The sequence below is a fragment of the Notothenia rossii genome (assembly GCF_949606895.1).
Source record: "Notothenia rossii genome assembly, chromosome: 7".
Classification (NCBI taxonomy): Eukaryota; Metazoa; Chordata; class Actinopteri; order Perciformes; family Nototheniidae; genus Notothenia; species Notothenia rossii.
Window position 1 is genome coordinate 16,730,881 of NC_136905.1, and position 19,468 is coordinate 16,750,348.

The 19,468-nt window shown below is 42.0% G+C and overlaps 2 protein-coding genes across 7 annotated transcripts; one reads left to right on the forward strand and one right to left on the reverse strand.

Moving 5' to 3' along the window:
• Positions 1 to 479: 479 nt before the first annotated feature.
• On the forward strand, positions 480 to 14,362 carry epn1a (epsin 1a). 5 transcript variants are annotated; one of them, XM_079691305.1, is made up of 13 exons: positions 480 to 565; positions 4,406 to 4,573; positions 4,894 to 5,000; positions 5,366 to 5,524; positions 6,313 to 6,441; positions 6,741 to 6,870; positions 7,013 to 7,170; positions 7,382 to 7,453; positions 8,758 to 8,841; positions 10,476 to 10,758; positions 11,356 to 11,520; positions 11,727 to 11,969; positions 12,485 to 14,362. In XM_079691305.1, exons 3-13 carry the CDS (start codon positions 4,932 to 4,934, stop codon positions 12,943 to 12,945), a joined length of 1,953 nt encoding a protein of 650 aa, XP_079547431.1. In that variant the 5' UTR covers positions 480 to 565; positions 4,406 to 4,573; positions 4,894 to 4,931; the 3' UTR covers positions 12,946 to 14,362. The 5 variants fall into 5 exon arrangements, with proteins under 5 accessions (XP_079547431.1, XP_079547433.1, XP_079547434.1 ...); XM_079691307.1 differs by having other exon boundaries at positions 6,741 to 6,861; XM_079691308.1 differs by lacking the exon at positions 7,382 to 7,453.
• foxj2 (forkhead box J2) lies at positions 14,173 to 19,330 on the reverse strand. Of its 2 annotated transcripts, XM_079691311.1 has the most exons (11): positions 19,057 to 19,330; positions 18,437 to 18,767; positions 18,210 to 18,284; positions 18,030 to 18,122; positions 17,647 to 17,820; positions 17,126 to 17,567; positions 16,582 to 16,818; positions 16,379 to 16,480; positions 15,591 to 15,695; positions 15,363 to 15,452; positions 14,173 to 14,860 (listed from the first exon to the last, which is right to left on the reverse strand). In XM_079691311.1, the coding sequence occupies exons 2-11, from the start codon at positions 18,752 to 18,754 to the stop codon at positions 14,748 to 14,750; spliced, it is 1,749 nt and encodes a 582-aa protein (XP_079547437.1). In that variant the 5' UTR covers positions 18,755 to 18,767; positions 19,057 to 19,330; the 3' UTR covers positions 14,173 to 14,747. The 2 variants fall into 2 exon arrangements, with proteins under 2 accessions (XP_079547437.1, XP_079547436.1); XM_079691310.1 differs by having other exon boundaries at positions 15,363 to 15,695.
• Positions 19,331 to 19,468: the final 138 nt, after the last annotated feature.

Sequence of the window (19,468 nt, forward strand, 5' to 3'; positions counted from 1 at the left end):
GTCTCATCTTGGAATAATTTATTAAACAGATTTCCTCTTTAATACATTGTTGTTGTATGTTGTTATCCCCATTGGGATAAATTAGAACTAACTCTGATTCTGATTTTGATAGGAATAAGCAACCCTGAAGAATGCACACTGACTGATTGCCATTTTTACTTTATATTTGAGACTCACTCCACCGTGGTATTATATTGGAGTACTACTGAAAATGGTTATGTTCATCTATAAACTCTTGCGGTGCTGCAAAGGATATCGTTTTGATAGTCTGGTAATTAATTTGTAGGTCTTGTTTAACGGGATGTCTTATTTTCTTGAATAGGAAAACAGTTATAAAATAATTCAAATAAAAATAATAAAATAAAATAATCAAAATTAGCCAAACTTTAATGTTGTATTAATTTCATTTAGGACAACAATTATGACATTAAAAAAAATCAATAGATTATGAATGATTCTTCTACCATCCATGTAAAAACAAAGCTACAGGGGGTGCGGTCTTTCCTGTAGCCGAGAACGGAAGCGGAAATTCGGCCATCTCCTCGTACATTCAAGCTACAACAGGGTCAGTACACACTTGATTTGTTTTTTTATTTTGATCTGTTGTCAGTATTTTTTGGCGTTTCGGCTTGTGATTTGAACGTGTATATCAAACACTGTCCCACAGCAGGACGTGTCCTTGATTAAAGCTTGTACAGTCTAGCAATCATGTTGCGAACTCTCTAGCAGCAGCTAGCTAGCTAACTGCTAGCTTACTAGCTGGCTAATCTTTTCTAGCAGCAGCAGCAAGTGATTTCTTTATCAGTGAAGCTGGCAGGTAAACTAACCGCCCCTTCCTAGTGTGTAGTGATTCACGGTTGTGTGGAGAATATCACCTTTAATTTCTCATTTGTTTGTCTGCCAACTCGTAGAAAAACACTCTACACCCTTCTGTACCTCTGTCTACACTTTACTCAGACTTTACCCACACCTCTGGTGTCAAAGTGCTAGCTAACTGTTTCGAAAGGTGTGAGAATGGAAGAGTTTGCCGGCTGAGTGGATAATAAGCTAACAGTTAAATGACATGTAGGACAATGTTTATTGCCTTTCAGCTTAAGTAATTGCGCGTAAACTTGTCTTTCGCATACATATTTTTCTGACACAGATAATGCTCACAATGCTTTTGGTAACAGTGTTGTTTAATGTCATGGTCCCCACTCTGTCTAACACTAAGTTAACGCTTGCTGGAGAGCTAGCACTGTCAGTTGACAGACTGCTTGCTTAACGTTACATGGGTAACGGTTGTTAAGTTATCAGTGTGCCAGCTAACTGGGTGTGGATAACGTCAAGTGTATACAAGTGACAGGGGGCTAAGTAAGCTCAGGTATGGGATCATTACTATATTTCCGAAGGGAGATTGGACCTGTATGGTAAAAATGTGTTCAGCCACTGTGGAGATATCAATGTCTAAAGTCCAGAAAACTTTGCCTGAACATTTTAGGGCGCAGAGTTTAGCATCAGTAAGCAGTAGGTGGGGGATTTCACCATATTGCCCCAGTGAAACATACATTGAACATTTGAACAAGGGAAAACAAATATTGCTGAGTAAATGATACCTTTCAGGATATTGGGTTAGGGAAGACAGATACCTAAATACTCTCCCTCTTTTAGGTTATGCAGGCCTGGTTGGCACTTTATGTAAATCTATATTATTGTAATGCAAGTGTAACAGCGATTTGTTTGTACTGGATCATTTGCCTATAACGGATTATTAACATGTGTTAGCTCAACCTAGCACTCATCTAAGTGGGGCTTCTGTTGGTCTGAAGGCAAGGCAAGTTTATTCAGCCCATTTCAGCAACAGGAGTACAGGACAGTTCAAAGTGTTTCACATAACCCCACAGAAAAAGAACACACAAATTGAGCAGCAGAACAGAACTCAAAAAGTTAAACAAGCTATAATATGAAAATACAGGTATAACATACAACAACAGATGTTCCAGTGCATCGAAATAAATTCATACTTATATGATTAGATAGGGGCAAAAAGACAAGTCTTTAGCCTTTATGTATGCAATGAATGTTGCAGCGGACCTAGAGTTTTCTGGTATTTTCTTCTTTTACTTAATTTCTTCCTTAAATATATTGTATACTTCTTCTTCAAGCCTGTCAGAGGTTACATGATTGGGCATTGACACCCATATGTAAAGCAGAGAAGACAATTCAAAGTAGAAGATAATGTGATTGTGTTTTTCCGAACAACGACATATACAGTTAGTTACTGAAACCTTCTTTAGTATTAGAGATTGTGGAGATATTTGATACAACCTGAGATACAAAGGGCGTATTATTTGGCCCCTTATCAACGATTAGTTAGTGTTTGAACTTTGATACGGAGCTTCAGGAGTCTCTGTCCTGGCTTTTGCAATAGCTGCATTAGATTCAGTTGTGCAATGTGGTTTCATATTTGTCCGACCTACAAATCTAAACACAGACAATCTATATGTTTCAGGCTTATTTAAAACACTTGTACAAGTATACACCAAAGTTGTGTTTGGTTCACCATTGGTTTACCAAAGTATATTTCAACCTGAACATATGCATATCTTCCCTAAATGTGTTATTCCTGTTGTTAAGTTACTATGTAACTTTTGTATATGTGGGTGTTTAAAACAGTCTATAGGCATAGAGACAGCTAGAGTGTATTTAAGAATGTAAGATAAGAAGTACATTATTATTTAAATTGCTATCAACAAAACAACAGAAAGGTATGAATTGTTTTCATGCCCATCAGATTGCATGGTGTTAAGGTCAGATTGGTGTTAAGGTCAGTCTGCATACTTCCCTCTTGAGGAATATACTTGTACGCAGGAAGGTCTGTTTGAGGCTAGGGAAATGGGAAGAGAAGCATAGTTTCTTGGTTTCCAATTCCCACCATTGCTCATTTACTTTTTCAGGCAATATTGATGCAGTGGGTGGGTTGAAGTTTTCGTCTTCTTTAGCCCAAAAGATGTTGCCTTCCTGCTACCTTTAGTTCTTGAGATATGGGAGTTGAGGGAGTGGTCTTTGAAAGTTATCTTTAATGTATTTAGCTGAACTTGCTCAAACTGCTCCTCCTGTGTGTGCTTTTAAAGAGTACAACATGTCTAAACTCAAGCTCTGATATAATTAGGGTTCATTCTTTTAAAGAGGCAGAAGAATAACTGGATAATGACTATATTTCATTTTATTTGTATTACAGGGTAGATAATGTTTGAAGCTAGCTCTTAAAAAATACATGTATAGCTTTTATATAAATTGGCACTAAAATCATGCCTGTAGGTGAATTGGTTACTCAGTGTCTTTGTGTCATGACCCGAAATGATAATGTATTTGGTGAGAAAATGCAGATTGCTGCAATGAAAGGATGCATCTGGTCAGCAACAGTGTTTCAGCCTGCTGCGTAAGCAATCAAATTCAAACAATGCTCAGTATGTAGTGGTACAGTGGGATTTAATATTGTGCCATGAAATCATTCTTTGCATTCCTTTACACGACCAGTATCCGACAGGATGGTTTTATAATGTTTTTGTCAAATTGAGACCGTCCCAGTGGAATGGCACAACAGAAGCCATGATTTGATTTCATCAGACAGTGTTTTCAATTGTTAATCACATGTTTTGCTGATAACATGTTACATGATCACCATATACTCCGCCTCTTATAAATGGCTGGCATCAGTAAAAAAAAAGTTTCCCTTCTGTATGAACTTGTAACCGGTTCAAGTTTAATTTCCGAGATGCCCTGCATGCTTATTTGCATACCATCTTGGAGCTGTACAAATATTGCGATATTTCTATGACATCTTTATCTTTACCAACACTGTTGTTGTGACTTCAGTCTGTCTAATGATAAGGAATATAATTAGCTGAAATGAAGTAAATGGATCCTGTTATCATCTAGCATACCTAAGATTTCCAATTTCAATATGTTTGTTCGCAAATACAATATTTATTTAGTGCTTGAACTTGTGAAATTCATGTCCTAATCCTAAAGCTTGCGGCTTCTTGTGAGTCCTAATGCTGCAATTCAGGTTTGGCAACTGATGTTATTTAAGTGTAAGGAACAACACACGTTTTCCCCTTCCTGTGACTTAATGGCAATCACTCTTATTCTTTGGAGAATAAAAAAGGGTTTTATGACTTGACTTACTAAACAAGATAAAGTATATAACTAGTATGATGTATCTCTGACTATTAGCCATGTGTGGTTCAGCAACAAGTCCTGTGATTTAGTAGCTGAATATCTGCTTTGTCCTGAATGCTTTCTTTGGAGTTAGACCTAGCATAACGCGACAGCTTGTTCTAGTCTGTTTGTTGGGACATAGTAATAATCTCTCATTATGTGTGGGTTCTTTTTTAATGATCATCTCAATCTTGCTCCTTAGTTTTCATCTCCCTACGGCCCAAGGTTTTGGGACCAAATGTTGTCACAGGAAGAAAAAGGCAAACTGAGACATAGCACTCCGTGAATGAGTGGCTCACAGTCACAAGCCAGAAAAACGAAAAGAAAGCAAGAGGAGAGCCCCTCATTCTGCATCATTCTTGTGTAACAGGTGTGCATGACGCTCGCTCTCTCACTTCCTCTGTTGACACCAGCAGTCACATGGTTTCAGATGTATCTGCTATAGACACCCTCTTTCACACTCTGATTGTTCTTCTCAAGGACGACCACCTTTTATCCAGACTCTTGTACTTGCATACATCCTCTCCAGTCTTTCTGACTCTTTCTCTTCTTGCCCTCTTTTTTGAAAGTAGAATTTACTCTTTTAATTAAACCTATTTTTCTCCTTGCAATAAGAGTCCTCTTTGCCCTTTGTTGCTGTTTGCTTTTATTACCTATATTTTACAACCCCTCTCTGTTCTCCATTTGCAGTTCAGATTGCAGCAGGACTCGGCGGCCAGACCGTTGCCATGTCGACCTCATCGCTACGGCGACAAGTAAAGAACATCGTCCACAACTATTCAGAGGCTGAAATCAAGGTTGTCTGTCTTTCTGCTTATCTGGTCTTCTTCTTTCTCACACCCACATCCCCCATATGTCCATTGCTGAAATGTAATCTGCTTATCTCTACAGCACATGTGACTTCATATAGCTGCTGACGAGCAAAGCTACATGCCCCCTCTTTCCAGTTATTATTCATAATATTAGCTAACGTAATCATATATCCGTTCATTAGTCTGCCTCTTTCCGGCTTGTGTCGTGACTGAGTTTGTATTGATACTCAGAACACTGTGGACCATTGTCCCAAACTGTTACAAGGTATTCGCTCAATATGATTCTTATCACGACAGTTCGGATAGAGGATGATTGGAAGTTTGTCCCTTGCTGTTTTTCCGTGCTGCAGGTTAGAGAGGCGACGTCCAATGACCCCTGGGGCCCCAGCAGCTCTCTGATGTCAGAGATTGCTGATCTGACCTACAATGTTGTGGCCTTCTCGGAAATCATGAGCATGGTGTGGAAGCGCCTCAATGACCACGGCAAGAACTGGAGACATGTGTACAAGGTTTGTGTTTGTTTGGGCTGTTTGGTATAATTGTGTGGCAATATGTCACCAGTACATATACCATAATATACACACATTATTGGTTTTCCCATTGTTTGAATGTAGAATAGATGATATTTTGGCAATAGGATGTCCACTTTATGTTTTCCTTCAATACAATTTGGTTTTGAATTTTGCCACACTACATTTATCATTGATGATGCAGAATGACGATGATTTTGAAGCGTCTTAAATAATAATAATAATTATTATTATTTATATAGCACTTTTCATACAACACATGCAGCTCAAAGTGCTTTATAAAATGACACATCACCAGTTAAAAACAAACAACAATAAATTCCCCTCAGATTATTTGTTAAGAACTTTAAAGGTACATGCAGCAAAATATAACATTTGATCAGGTTAATAGACACAAGGAGGTAAAATGTATGATAATAAAAATAAAATAAATAATGCTTTCTCTCTGACAGATAAGACACAAGAAAACTAGGTCGATGCCACAATATAAAATATGAATACATTTCAATTAACTACTCACTACAGATTAAACCATTGAGTGTTAACTGTATGACAATTCAATGAGTAAGCTGGAGAGTGATTTCAGACCCGTTCCAAATATTTTTGGTCTTATGAAATGTATGAATTATTTAGAATTTTGTTATTAGTACTAATGGTGTGTGTTAACTTAAACACTGAAAGCATGGGCATGTATGTTTAATCTAAAAAAGGGAATTAAAGTCCCTTTTCTACAATTGGTCAATTGGTTGTGATTTTGTTTCCACCAGGCTATGACTCTTATGGAGTACCTGATCAAGACGGGTTCAGAACGTGTTGCTCAACAGTGCCGAGAGAACATATACGCAGTCCAGACCCTCAAGGATTTCCAGTTCATAGACAGAGATGGCAAAGACCAGGTACACAAGCGCACCCACGCCCACAAAGCTGCATAGATAGTTGAAGTGATTAGCGAGTAAGTTCCACCTTTGTGGAATGCAGACATGCTTTTCCAAACATGCTGCTTTCATGTGTTTCTGACCTCCTATGCAAACAAAGCCAGCCATTCAAGTTTTTTATGGGAAGTTGGTAAATAAAACCTTGAACTAACAAACTAACAAGCTTTAACACTAACTCTGAGGTGTACAGCTGTATGGTTATGTAAAAACAATACACTTAATTTGCAGGATATAATTGTTTGCTTATGTCTTTTTTCCAGGGGGTAAATGTTAGAGAGAAAGCCAAACAGCTGGTGACACTGCTAAAAGATGAAGAGAGACTAAGAGAGGAAAGGATCCACGCCCTCAAAACCAAAGAGAAGATGGCACAAACCTCCAGTGGTGAGATTGGTACTTAAAATAGATTGTCTTTAAAGATTTAACCAATGCTCAAAGTGAAAGTGTTACACTGTAAGAAGGCCTTTAGCTCTGATAAGTTGCTGACCTTACACAAGCTCTCATTCATGCATATTCTGGTTTGTCTCTGTTGCAGCCTCCTCAGCTCCCTCAGCACCCAGCTTGGGAGGCAGCCTGTCAGCGGGCTCCCACTCTGGGGGGGCCGACCCTGAGCAGGCGTGGCCCCAGAGCACTGGAGAGGAAGATCTGCAACTCCAGCTGGCTCTGGCCATGAGTAAAGAAGAGGCAGAGCAGGTAACACAAAGCAGCATATTCAGGGCAGACACAGCTCAGTTAGAGCCCTCTGAGATAAGGATTCAAGCATTACTGTGACTAACACCAGCAGAGTTTGCAGTTTGTACTGTTTGTTTCAGCACTTGTGTACACATAGGGATATATTACCCATACTATTCACTACACACACACCTAGCTTTGCTCTCACCATGTACTGCCTGACCTCCCCCAGACTAACAAGGACCCTCTGGAGGACGCAGAGCTCAGCTATGCTATCACGCTCAGCAAAGATGCGCAACAAAAGGTCAGGGGGCAGAGCCAGCTGACTGGGGGCCCAGTCACATACTATCTGTCTTTCTGTCAATTGGAATTTCTGAATTACACATCAAGTATTGATCAATTAACAAAACTAATTTCTGCTCATATTTGTCATGTGTCATTTTCTTCAAAAGTTCAGTCAAATTCCTTTTACATTCTGCAAAACTATAAAAGAATCAGCTCCCAAAAATTTGATTATCTCCAATCTCTTTTGTTGAATATGCATGGCATTGGCAAATATTTCTCTGAATTAACTTACTGAATTAAACACTGAGTGGTTTGATCACTCTTTCCTCTCCTTCACCCTCTCTGATAGCATGCTTTCAATTATAGTCTTGTTTTTGAATGCACTCTTTACCTAAACTGTTACACCTGTCTCCTGCTGTTGTAACTTGCTTGTACCATGTTGACTGAGTTAAACATTTGTTAAACTTTTTTACGCTAGTGGGTAGAGTCCTGCACTTACCGCACCATTGGTGTAATCTAAAACTAAAGCAGGGTCTTATAAGGATAACACTATATGTCACAAGTGGCATTAAGCATAAGACTTGCTCCGTTATAGAGCAGACACTGTTCTTCATGGATAAATCCCTGTGTCACTCCTTGCTACTAGGTGATAGAAAAAAAGGTTGGGAACGTCCTGTGGCGATCTGCAAGATTTGTGTTGGTTGATCTAGGCGTTTTTATTTGATGTACTCCAGGTAGACTGGATGTCAAAGTGGCTTGACTGGGCAATGCTAAAAGACGACTTCCTGTTCTTTATGCACAGCATTTTAAGCAAGTTATCCACAAACAGCATGAAGGAATTAAAACCAACCAATAGTTTCTGCGAAGTATTCAAAATGACAACTTGTCAACAAGCAAATTAACTACGGCTGTCTTTGTCTTTCCCCCTTAAGTGGTTCAGTCAGTATATATAGTATATCAATTATAGCCTATCCTTGTCTAAACCTTTCCAGACAGTTTATCTGTACTCAATTTTATTTCAGCTTGTCTATTGACAGCAGTCCTGGATAACTTTATTTCATGTGTGAAACAAGCATGTGTCTGATCTGATTGTGTTTTGCTGAAATACTGTGAGAATCAGACAAAATAGCAAACTCTACTAATTCAAGGATTGGGTGATTCGCCTTCATTTCCTTTCGCTGTAGATGGTGATCAAACGTTTTCACTTCCAATCCCACTAATTCATCTTTGGAACCTTAAACTGATCTTAATTCTGTAAATGTGGTGTGCTTTCTAAGGTTGTGTGTCTCAGGTAGCTGACATCACAGTGTGTGTGATTGGCAGGAAGAGCGACTGCGCAGAGGAGACGACCTGAGACTGCAGATGGCCCTGGAGGAGAGCAGGAGGGAAAAGAAGAAACCGGAGGAGGTGTGTGTTCAAAGTGTCTCTACGTCTCTCACTCTCCTGACATTACCTCCTCTATCTGTGTCCCTCTCAGTCCCCCCAAATGATTGTAATTGTTGTGTTAATGGTGGTTTAGACCGTCCCTTAAGGTTATCCCCCTTAGATTAAGTACCGTAATTTTCGGACTATAAGCCGCGCCTTTTTTCCCATTTTTCGACGCTGCGGTTTATATAACGGTGCGGCTAATCTATGGATTTTTACAGCTAACGGCCACTAGGGGACCTCGGAAAAGAGTGAGACAGGTAGCGCGCAAAAGTAAAAGTGGAACCGAGAGTGGTACAAGAGACAGAACGAGAGCAAGACAGACAGACATTACGAGAGCGAGACAGTTTGTCCCCGTACCACTGGTTGAAAACCACTGCTGTTGATCACTGCCGGTACGTGCGCTGGGAGCGCACCGTTTAAATTTGAAAGTTTAAAAGTTTGTGTGTCTGAAACGCTATGTGATACAATACAGTTTACACAGCACAGTACATGTTCTGTAGCTACTATTGCACTAAATGGTAACACTTGAATACGTTATGCAAATATGAAACTTGTTTGTTGAAATGTTAATAAATCGGAGCTTCCTCAAACAGCCGTCTCTTTCCCGACAATCCCTTCTGTGCACGAACCCTTACATATGGTAATTAAACATTAAAACACTTGCGGTTTATAATCCAGTGCGGCTTATATATGTACCGTAATTTTCGGACTATAAACCGCGCCTTTTTTCCCATTTTTCGACCCTGCGGCTTATGTAACGGTGCGGCTAATCTATGGATTTTTAAAGCTAACGGCCACTAGGGGACCTCCTAAATCTATGGATTTTACAGGTTACAGTCCACCACCTTTAACTCTATGGGCTCTATGGCCGGTCCGCGCCCCCCACCTTTAAGCGGCGGGCTTCAGCAGGAAGAGCTGGAGGCCGGAAAATAGTGGGACAGGTAGCGCGCAAAAGTAAAAGTGGAACCGAGAGTGGTACGAGAGACAGAACGAGAGCAAGACAGACAGACATTACGAGAGCGAGACAGTTTGTCCCCGTACCACTGGTTGAAAATCACTGCTGTTGATCACTGCCGGTACGTGCGCTGGGAGCGCACCGTTTAAGTTTGAAAGTTGAAAAGTTTGTGTGTCTGAAACGCTATGTGATACAGTACAGTTTACACAGCACAGCACATGTTCTGTAGCTACTATTGCACTAAATGGTAACACTTGAATACGTTATGCAAATATGCAACTTGTTTGTTGAAATGTTAATAAATGGGAGCTTCCTCAAACAGCCATCTCTTTCCTGACAATCCCCTCTGTGCACGAACCCTTACATATGGTAATTAAACATTAAAACACCTGCGGCTTATAGTCCAGTGCGGCTTATATATGTACACATCATTCAATTGAGCTGCTGCGGCTTATATTCAGGTGAGCCTTATAGTCCGAAAATGACGGTAGTTGTATTAAGCGGTGGTATTTGATCTGCAGTTCTCTCTCTCTTTTGACTTCTCCGTTTTGTGAAATTCCTCGTCATCTAACCTCTACATCGTGGGTTGAATGTGTCCTTAGATTTCTTTCTGAACACAGCTTTAGGAGTATTAATCGATAAGATATTCTCGGCACAGGGCTCTCTGATGGAGCTGAGCGCAGTCGACCCCTGGGGGGCCGCGGGTGCTGCGGCCCCTTTGAGCTCTGCCGGCCCCTCGCCTCCACCCTCGATTCCTGCCCCTGCTGCCTCAGGTCCTTGGGGTGCAGCTCCTGCAGACCCATGGGGGATTACGTCACCCACATCCCCTACAAGCTCTGACCCCTGGGGTGGGGGAGCTCCACCCAATATAGCCCTTCCCCCTGACCCCTGGGGAGAGACGTCCAACAGAGTTAACAACATCGACCCCTGGGCGAGTTCAGGTAAGCAACCACATCATTAGTCACTCCGCAGCTTACTGGAAATGTGAACTCTCTGCTGAGTATCAGAAGATTAGCGTGTCCTGCTCTCTGGATGAAACAGGATGTGAAGACCTCTCAACCTTTACTCCTCTGTTCCATTTCCTGTCTTCATTACTGCCTGTAATGTAGTGATGTCACCATGCTGTCATAGCTCTCATACATGCTTTCAGCGTGTAATGAGGAAAGCAAGCATGCTAAATCCATTCTCCCTCTGTGTCTAAACCAGGCATTGTTATCCTCTTGTTTCTACTCAGGACTGACTGTGGCTGTGTCTCAACCAGAGCTGTCTCTTCTCTCACCCCTTTTGTGCCTCTTTATTGTATGGGGTAGCTGCTTATTATCTCTCCTTTACCTCCACTGAGCTTTAGATAATAAAAAGGTGACGGTGAACCTACTATCTGCTGTCAGCTGTCACGTTAGTGGGACTGCAGAGGTTAAAGGAGAGAAGCAACAGTGTTGGAACCCAGCCCAGCTTCCTGCTCCCTCTTTATTGTGTATGTACCTGTAAGGTGTTGTGTTAACCCTCCCCTCCCCTGCGTCTCCTCCCCTCCCCTGTAGCTGTGACCCCCCCCAGTGCCGACCCCTGGGGCCCCCCGGTGCCACCCAGCACATCCTCCTCGGGGGGGCCCGTAGACCCCTGGGCAGGTGAAGGGGCTCTCCCTGCCTCTGACCTTATAACCTCCGACATCTGGAGTGGCACCGCCCTACACACAAACGGCACAGGTACATTCACGCTTAAAGCTACACCGACTCTCAAACACTGAGGTGTGGGCACAGGGACTCCACACAGATTTATAACTGCATGCACACTACAGTTGTCTTGTCCTACATTTCATCCTCCTCTAGTGTCTGTTATATCATCTGTGGTTATATTATAAGGAAAGAAAGACTTTGCTTGTATCCTGGTTTACTGTTTCTATCCTCCTCAGGAGACCCGGAGCGACGGGGGTCCCCGGCAATAGGCTGTAACAGCACAGGCTCTCCGGTGCCCTTTGACCTGTCATCTCTTGGTTCTTCACTTCCTGTTCGTAAGACTCCCGAGTCCTTCCTCGGCCCCAACGCAGCGCTGGTGGATCTCGACTCTCTCTTGTCATCTAAACCCAAACCCAAACAGCCGCCGCCCCCTTCCATCTCTTCCTCTTCAGCGCACAACCCCTTCCTCCAGAACACAGGTTAGTTACAGCTATCGTCTATATCTGTGTATAACCTGAGAAAAGAGCAATAACCAAACTTGTTAGATCAACATTGCTTTTGTAGACAGACAGACAGACAGACAGACAGACAGACAGACAGACAGACAGACAGACAGACAGACAGACAGACAGACAGACAGACAGACAGACAGACAGACAGACAGACAGACAGACAGACAGACACTGTTCATGGAAAGTGCATTTTGAGATAGCCTTCTTGGTAACACAAAACTTACATATTCAGTCACTAAAATTGAGAAAAGTTCATTTCAAACTATTCCACATTTAGCTATTTGGTTATTAAAATCCAAATCTATCATATAAAATGGTTGCGGATTAAATATGATTAGATTATTAGATTAACTGACATGTGTTGAAAAATATAAAAACCTGGCATGGATTGAAAAGGTATCTGAAAAAGTGTTGAACAAAGTGTAATGGCAAGTATGAAGTGATGCTGATGTGTTCCCGTCCTGTCTGACCTCTGACCTCAGGCTCATCTCCTGCTCCTGGCATGGCAGTGACTCCAGGCAGCACCATTTCCAGTCGGGGGGTTTCTCCAATACCTGCCTGCTCCAACCCGTTTGGCGTGGCCCCCCCCATGAGCTCCATCTCACCTCAGCCCTCCTCACTTGGCCTGAGCCTCCGCTCCAGTCCTGTGCCCCTCAACCCCATGCTGAGCATGATGCAACCAGGAATGGGCATGGGGCCAATGACTGTGGGTATGGGGGCTCCAGGGATGGGCATGGGCATGATGCAGGCCAGCCCCATGGGCATGCCCTTCAGCGGCCTCTCGCCTATGGCCCCACCAGGCTCGGTTTTTATGGGGCACGGAGGCGGACCACCTCCTCAGCTGATTTTGGGTGGGCCAAGTGGATCCGGAGTGATGGGGGCAGGAGGGTCAGTGGGAGGCGGAGGAACGACGGGAGCGAGCACCAACCCTTTCCTTCTTTGAGGAAGTGTCACCACTACTTTGCTCACCAGTTTCAACCTCCCCTGTCGTACCTGCTGCCCCCCTTCACCCCCCTCAACACAGTTTGTGTCCAAAAAGAAAAATGTGTACATTTCTATATTTAAAGAAAAAAACTAAAAATTTAAAAATTATGTTTATCTTTTCCTTCAAAAGCATTATTTCATTTCAGAATAATTTTCCACATTTAGTTTCTTTCATTACAGTATGGGTTGTTTGTGGGCGGGAAATAGAGATCTATTTATTTTTGTTTTAATCCTGTGCCGTTCTGTAGCGTTCTTCATGTTGTGTTATTTTCAGTCCTGTCTTGAGATGAAGGTAAGTCTGTGAGCAGAGGCGTTTTCAGTAGTATCACTCTGTAATGTTACTGCACTGAGAGAGAGCTGGAGAGAGAGCAGACCTAGCCACTAACAAACTGAGAAACTGTTGCACCTCTCTCTCTCTCTAGAATGAAGATAAACACTGAATCACTAAAAGGAAAAATGTGCATGAAGGATGATTTTTAATTAACTCCAATACAGACTGGAAATCCTGCATTAGCATTTCAGGCACAATGTGGTCAAATTGTTTCAACTCTTTTACTTTTAATTTAATATTAAATGTAATTTATTTTGTTTCCAATTTTTGGGAACAAATTAACAAGAAAATCACACGATGATGCCATTTAAATCAAATGCTTATTTTTTCCCTTCATATTATTGGAGAAAACTAAAGAGAGCTCTGACCTCTGTGGTCTGATGGGCGAAGTGATGGGATGTTTGTTGAATGTGTGTGTTTGCAGCCAGGTGCGAATGAGAAAATGAATGCTCATTTGTGAGTATGCAATAGTGCAAATGCCTGTTTCTGTGTATATGTGTCAATATCTGTCTCCATTCTTATTTCAGTGACTCAGAAAGAAAGAAATGACATCCATTATTTTTGTTTTAAAAAATTGTCACTTGTATTAATACTATGTCATGTTGGGATTTCAGATGAGGTATAAGGGTCACACATTTCTCTGCCAATCATATTTCACTTTTTTGTTTGTTAATCAGAAGCATTAGTTTTTCCAATCACACATTTCATATGGGACCCCTGGTGTCCAGGTGTCCCAGAGCTACACTGTCCACCCGTTTCAGCCCTGTCTTCGGAGAGAGAGAGTACTGATGCTTCTTTAAAAAAAGACAATTATTTCAATGAATGAAAGAAAAAAACTTGGACTTGACGACATGCTCCATGCTGTTCTTTTAATTTAGTTTGAATTAATTGTTATTTTATATCAACAAGAAAAATATCTTTTATTGGGTAAGGTTGACTTTTGTGTGGTGATGACTGAACATTCACATTTGAAAAGTAAAATGGAAAAAAAATCAAAAGGAATTTATGAAATAAAACAAAAACACTTTATGTGTTTGGCTTGTTTCATGCTTGTTATGTGTTTATTGTTTATATCCAAGCATCCCATATGTATTTCATTTCTGCAGATAATTTGATAAGAATATATTTACAGTTTATTTTCTTTGGTGAACATGTTTTAAAAACTAAAATCCAACAGAAAAAAACAGCCTGCAGAAGAAAAGCTAAACAAAAGTTAAAACAGCTATGTTAAGGTGAATAATTTGTACAACTATTTAACCTTGAAATACAGCATTCAGTTGAATGTGACACACTTGATCCCAAACTTGCTCTCAGAGAAGCTTCAAGATACAAAAGTAAGGCAGCCCCTGCATAGAGTTTAGTGGAGACGGCTGTAAAGACTAAAGAGACACATTTCTCTGATAAGTTCTGTTTTAAACTGGAAGTCAGGCTCAACCTAGCAGAGAGTCCCAGTCAAAGTCGTCCTGGATCTCCTCACTGTTGCTGTGCAGATTCTTCAATGGAGGACGCTGTCGTGGTGTCATGGACTGAGGCTGCATCCCAGCTGAGACACAGAGAAACATGGACTTAGTTAGCACACAACAAACAGGAAGTGAAAACACTATTGTAAGGTCATTCCTATTTAAATAACTTCTCCTTTACCACTGACTGCATCTACCATTATGGGAAACAACTAAGAAATAGAGAAACAACATTTACAGAAATAGTTAAACTCATTTATAATTTATATAATGTATTTATTGAAGTTAAAAATTGGGAAAATGTACAGACATCAATTTAAACAAGCAAATCAAGTTGGAAATAAATATGAATGTTAATGAATCAAGAAACAATTAGAAAATATGTTCTAGTTCTGTGCACATTAGTTATCAAATTAACATGCACGTGTATTTGTATTTCTTTCTTTTATATCAATTGTATAATTTATTGAGTTATTTACTTCGAAAAATATCTGAACCTATCCTTTCGAGCGCCATACAGAATTCCACTCAGTTACCACAAACATTTAAATGGAAACCCAATCGACCATGATGTCCAGTTCTTACCGGTTGTGTTTGCAGGTTGTGTGAGCTGAGGTCTTTGGCCCTGCATGTGCGGAGCCCTGCGGGGGGGCTGCACTCCACTGGCGGGGTGAACTATGGGAGAGTAAGGGAGGGGTGAGGGATGAGTGAGGCTGGCGAGGGTAGGAGGCTGATTGGAGGTGAATGGTGGGCCGTGTAGGGGGTGAGGACCCCCGAGGGCCAGGGGGGAGTTACTCCCAGAGGTAATCATGCCTTTCTGAGTGAAGAAGCGGTTCAGAGAGTCGCAGAGGGACGTGAAGAGCGTCGGGTCCAGTGCCCAATCACAGAGCTCCGCCTGCCGCATGCCCTCCAGCAGGTCTGGGGACAGAATGGAAGAGAAAGTCTTTAATAAACAACAAAAAAAGTTTAAATTATCATCATATTCAGTTGTTTCACTATCTGCCAGCCATGAAGAGTTGATACATCAGCAGAAAAAGACAAACTTCTTAATGGGTCAGTAAATCTGGTAGTTCACACAGACCAGATGTATTTGTATCTGCTGAGGTTTTGAGATATCCACAGTATCTCTGAGAATTGTATTTCACCACTGTACCATGTACACATTGTATTAGTGGTGTCACAACACAGCACCATTCCAGGCCGCAGTGAAGATCATATTCATTATTGAATAATCTGCAAATTATACTTTTTGTAATTAATCAATTTGGATATTAAATCAAAAATAAATAGTAAAAAATGTCAAAAGACAATTTCTAATGCCCAACAATATTCAGGTTACTATCGAATGACAAAATTAAACCATTAAATCCTCACATTTAAGAAGCTGGAAGCAAAGAACAATTGGTGTTTTTGCTAGGAAAAAATCAATTGACTGCATTATAACTGCCAATACATTGTCTGTTGCTTGACTAACTGGCTCCTCCCCTCCTTTGTCTATTACGAGAGAGTAGATGAATATCTCAAAACCTCAGCAGATTTGACACAAACAACCTCCAGAAGAGAAACAACATGTTATCAAGAATCTGGTGAACAGCACAGACCTGGGTGGCCAGTGAGGTCGATGTTGGCCCAGTCTAGACTGCTGGCAATGCGGAAGCTCTCCTTCAGGGAATCAGGGTTACTGAACCAGTCAGCTGGCACCGCTAAAGTGGAAGAGGGAAGGTAACTTTAGAAAGCACTGATTCTGCTTTTAATGCAATTCAAGCATGTCTGGGGTCGGTAAGTAAGGTCATGTTGGACTTACTGTATTGTGGAATGCGCTCAGTCTCAGGAGGGTGTGCAGCTAATGGAGGTGCTACATGAGGTGCTGCAGGTGGAGCTACATGAGGTGCTGCAGGTGGAGCTACATGTGGAGCTACATGTGGAGCTGCAGGTGGAGGTGCTGCTGCTGGTGGTGCAGGGTGAGGGGAAAATGGCAGCAGAGTTGGAGTGTGAAGTGGGGTAGTGTCGTTGTTCAGAGGAGCCAGTGGAGCAACATCCGCTGTAAATTGCATAAAAAAAAGTCACTCATCCAAGCTGTTAATGTGTATAATGTGGGCTTAATCAATATTTGAGTTTCCATTTTGGCACAGAGGTCCTTTATCTGAAAAGCAAATGCTTAACTCCACATTACTGATTTTGCTGGTACAGTACTACTTAAATGAGGCATGATATAGATCATGTAAGCAGTACAAATATGACATATTGCAATCTTTATTTGTGGTTCGGAAATTGTAATATATATAACTATGTTGCACTTTTCAAGATGACTGTTCCAAAGTGCTGCATTAGACAGACATAGTACTCACACTGTGAGCCACCCCTGTCCCGCATGGTCTTGAAGATAGACTTGAAAGACGCATACAAGTCTGGCAAGATCATCTCGTCGAAGGTGAAAAGCAGCTGAGGCTCGGAGGAGTTCACTGAGACCACAGGAGGACCAGCAACAAATGAAGGGACCCCACACGTAAGGGAGTGAGGGGGGGCGGACACAGTGCAAACAGGCACTGCGGGAGGGGCGCAGGTGAAAATGGGACCAGAAACTGAATTAGCAGGATAGGACAATGGGGCATTGGAGAAAGAATGAGCTGAAGGAGAAGACATATTGGCAGCAGATAAAGGAGGGGGGGTAAAAGTTGGTCCAGGTGGATGGTGAGGTGAAAAGGAATGGATAGAAGACATAGGGGCAGCAGGAGATGGATTATGGACAGAGTGAGAGGACACAGGGCTTGGCATGTAGGGTGATGGTTGCTGTGAAGATAAAAGATTAGATCAGATGAAACGCTGAAACAACCCTGACTGTGATAAAGAAAGGTGAAAGTCATTCTACCTTGCATGGGGGAGGGGAAAGGGAGGCAAAGTGGGGAGGCTGCTGCTGGATGGCTCCCAGAGGCTCTGTGTTAAGAAGCTGGTGGTCTCTGTGTGAGGGTGGAGGTGGATGTTGATGAGGAGGTGGATGTTGATGAGGAGAAGCTCTGCTCTCCGCTTGTGTCCCTACAGGAACCTGAAACAGCACAGCGAGACGAAAGTGAAAGGGTGGTAAAAATATAAATTCCATCCAGGAAAGTAAAATAAAAAACAATTTTTTCACCTCAAGCCCTCACCTCAATAAACTGTAACTGAATGCTGACTAATCTCTCAACAATGTCAAGTTTTTCAATAGGCGCATTCTCTTCTATTTAAAGTAGGTGAGTAAGTGATATTACAACATACGTCCTGCCTCTCCTCTTCCTCCTCTGGATAGGGACGTTTAGGCGCCCTCGCTTGATTCATCTCTGCAGGTCCATCCATTGTCCAATAGGAGCCCTGCCATTAACAAAACAAGTGCTCAGATTAACGCTCTTCCCTTCCTCCATCTCACATGATGCAGAATCAAAATGTGTCAGTATTCACCTTGCCGGGGTCACTCTGTGGTCGAGGAACTTTCCTGAAGCATTTATTAAGGGACAGATTATGCCGAATGGAGTTCTGTGAGGGAAACAAAATTATGAAGTCAGTCGTGCGTCAGCTGGAAATGCAAATAATATGGAAATTGGTAACATATCCCAAAACATCCCGAACCATAGTTATCACCATTCTAATATGAAGATAATTTGTTATTGTTCTACATTCAAGCTTACTTTCCAGCCGCGGCCAGCTCGGCTGTAGTAGGGGAAGGTGTCACTGATCCAGGTGTAGATGTCGTTCAAACTCAGCTTCCTCTCAGGTGCAGCTGCTATTGCCATGGCGATTAGAGTGGCATAGCTGTGAGGGGGTTTCCCTTTGTAGTTAGAGTGGGAGGGGTCCGGCAGAGAGGGGAGGAAGTCTCCCCTCTCCCTCCCTCTGTCTTTCTTCTTGTCCCTCTCTCCTCCTCTCTCTCTCCCCGAGCGCAGGCTGCTGATTCCCAGCTGAGGCAGCCAGTCGATACTGGTGAGACTGGAGTTCAGTTCAGAGGACATGGTCTCTTTTTCTCTGTTTGGGTATGAAGGATCAGAAGAGAGCAATTTAACAACAATTCCCTTAACTTGGGACACTGTAGCTATAAACACAACACTGAGTAATGCTTTTACAGATTTCCCTCTGCCTGTGATGTAACACTGTCAACCGCTCTGTTCCTGTACTTCCACTCTGCAAGTTCCGACACTTTGTCCTGCTGTGGAAACTATCCACTCACAAGCAAATACATGAAAATGACTGCCTATAAGTGTGACAACTCCACATATACTTTCTATTTTGTGAGGAATAAGAATGACTTGCTTACCTCTGTTTGGTCACTCGAGGCCCAAGGCCTTAAAAAGTGTTAATATTTGATGTTGTCATCAGCTGTTCACAACTGCTGACAAACTGCTGTCCGTCCCTTCCTTCAGATCTCCCTCTTCAGCAAGTTGATCCCCACAAGGTCAGTCATGCCTTTGGTTGGTGAAAGTTTGTTTAACTTTGTAGAAATACATACAAAAAAAACTTATCGGAGAGCTTCCTTTTTCTTTCCCTCGCTCTCCTTCCCCTCCCTTTCTGGCTTTACCAGAATTACGTCACTCATCCCTCCCTCTTTGTGACCTCCCTCTTTGCGCCTCCCCTCTGTGAGCTGGTCCCTCCTCTTCAGACTCTCTAAGTTTACCAGGACTGCAATGAATAGGGACAACCTGTCAGTTTCTACTTCAACAGTTCAGACT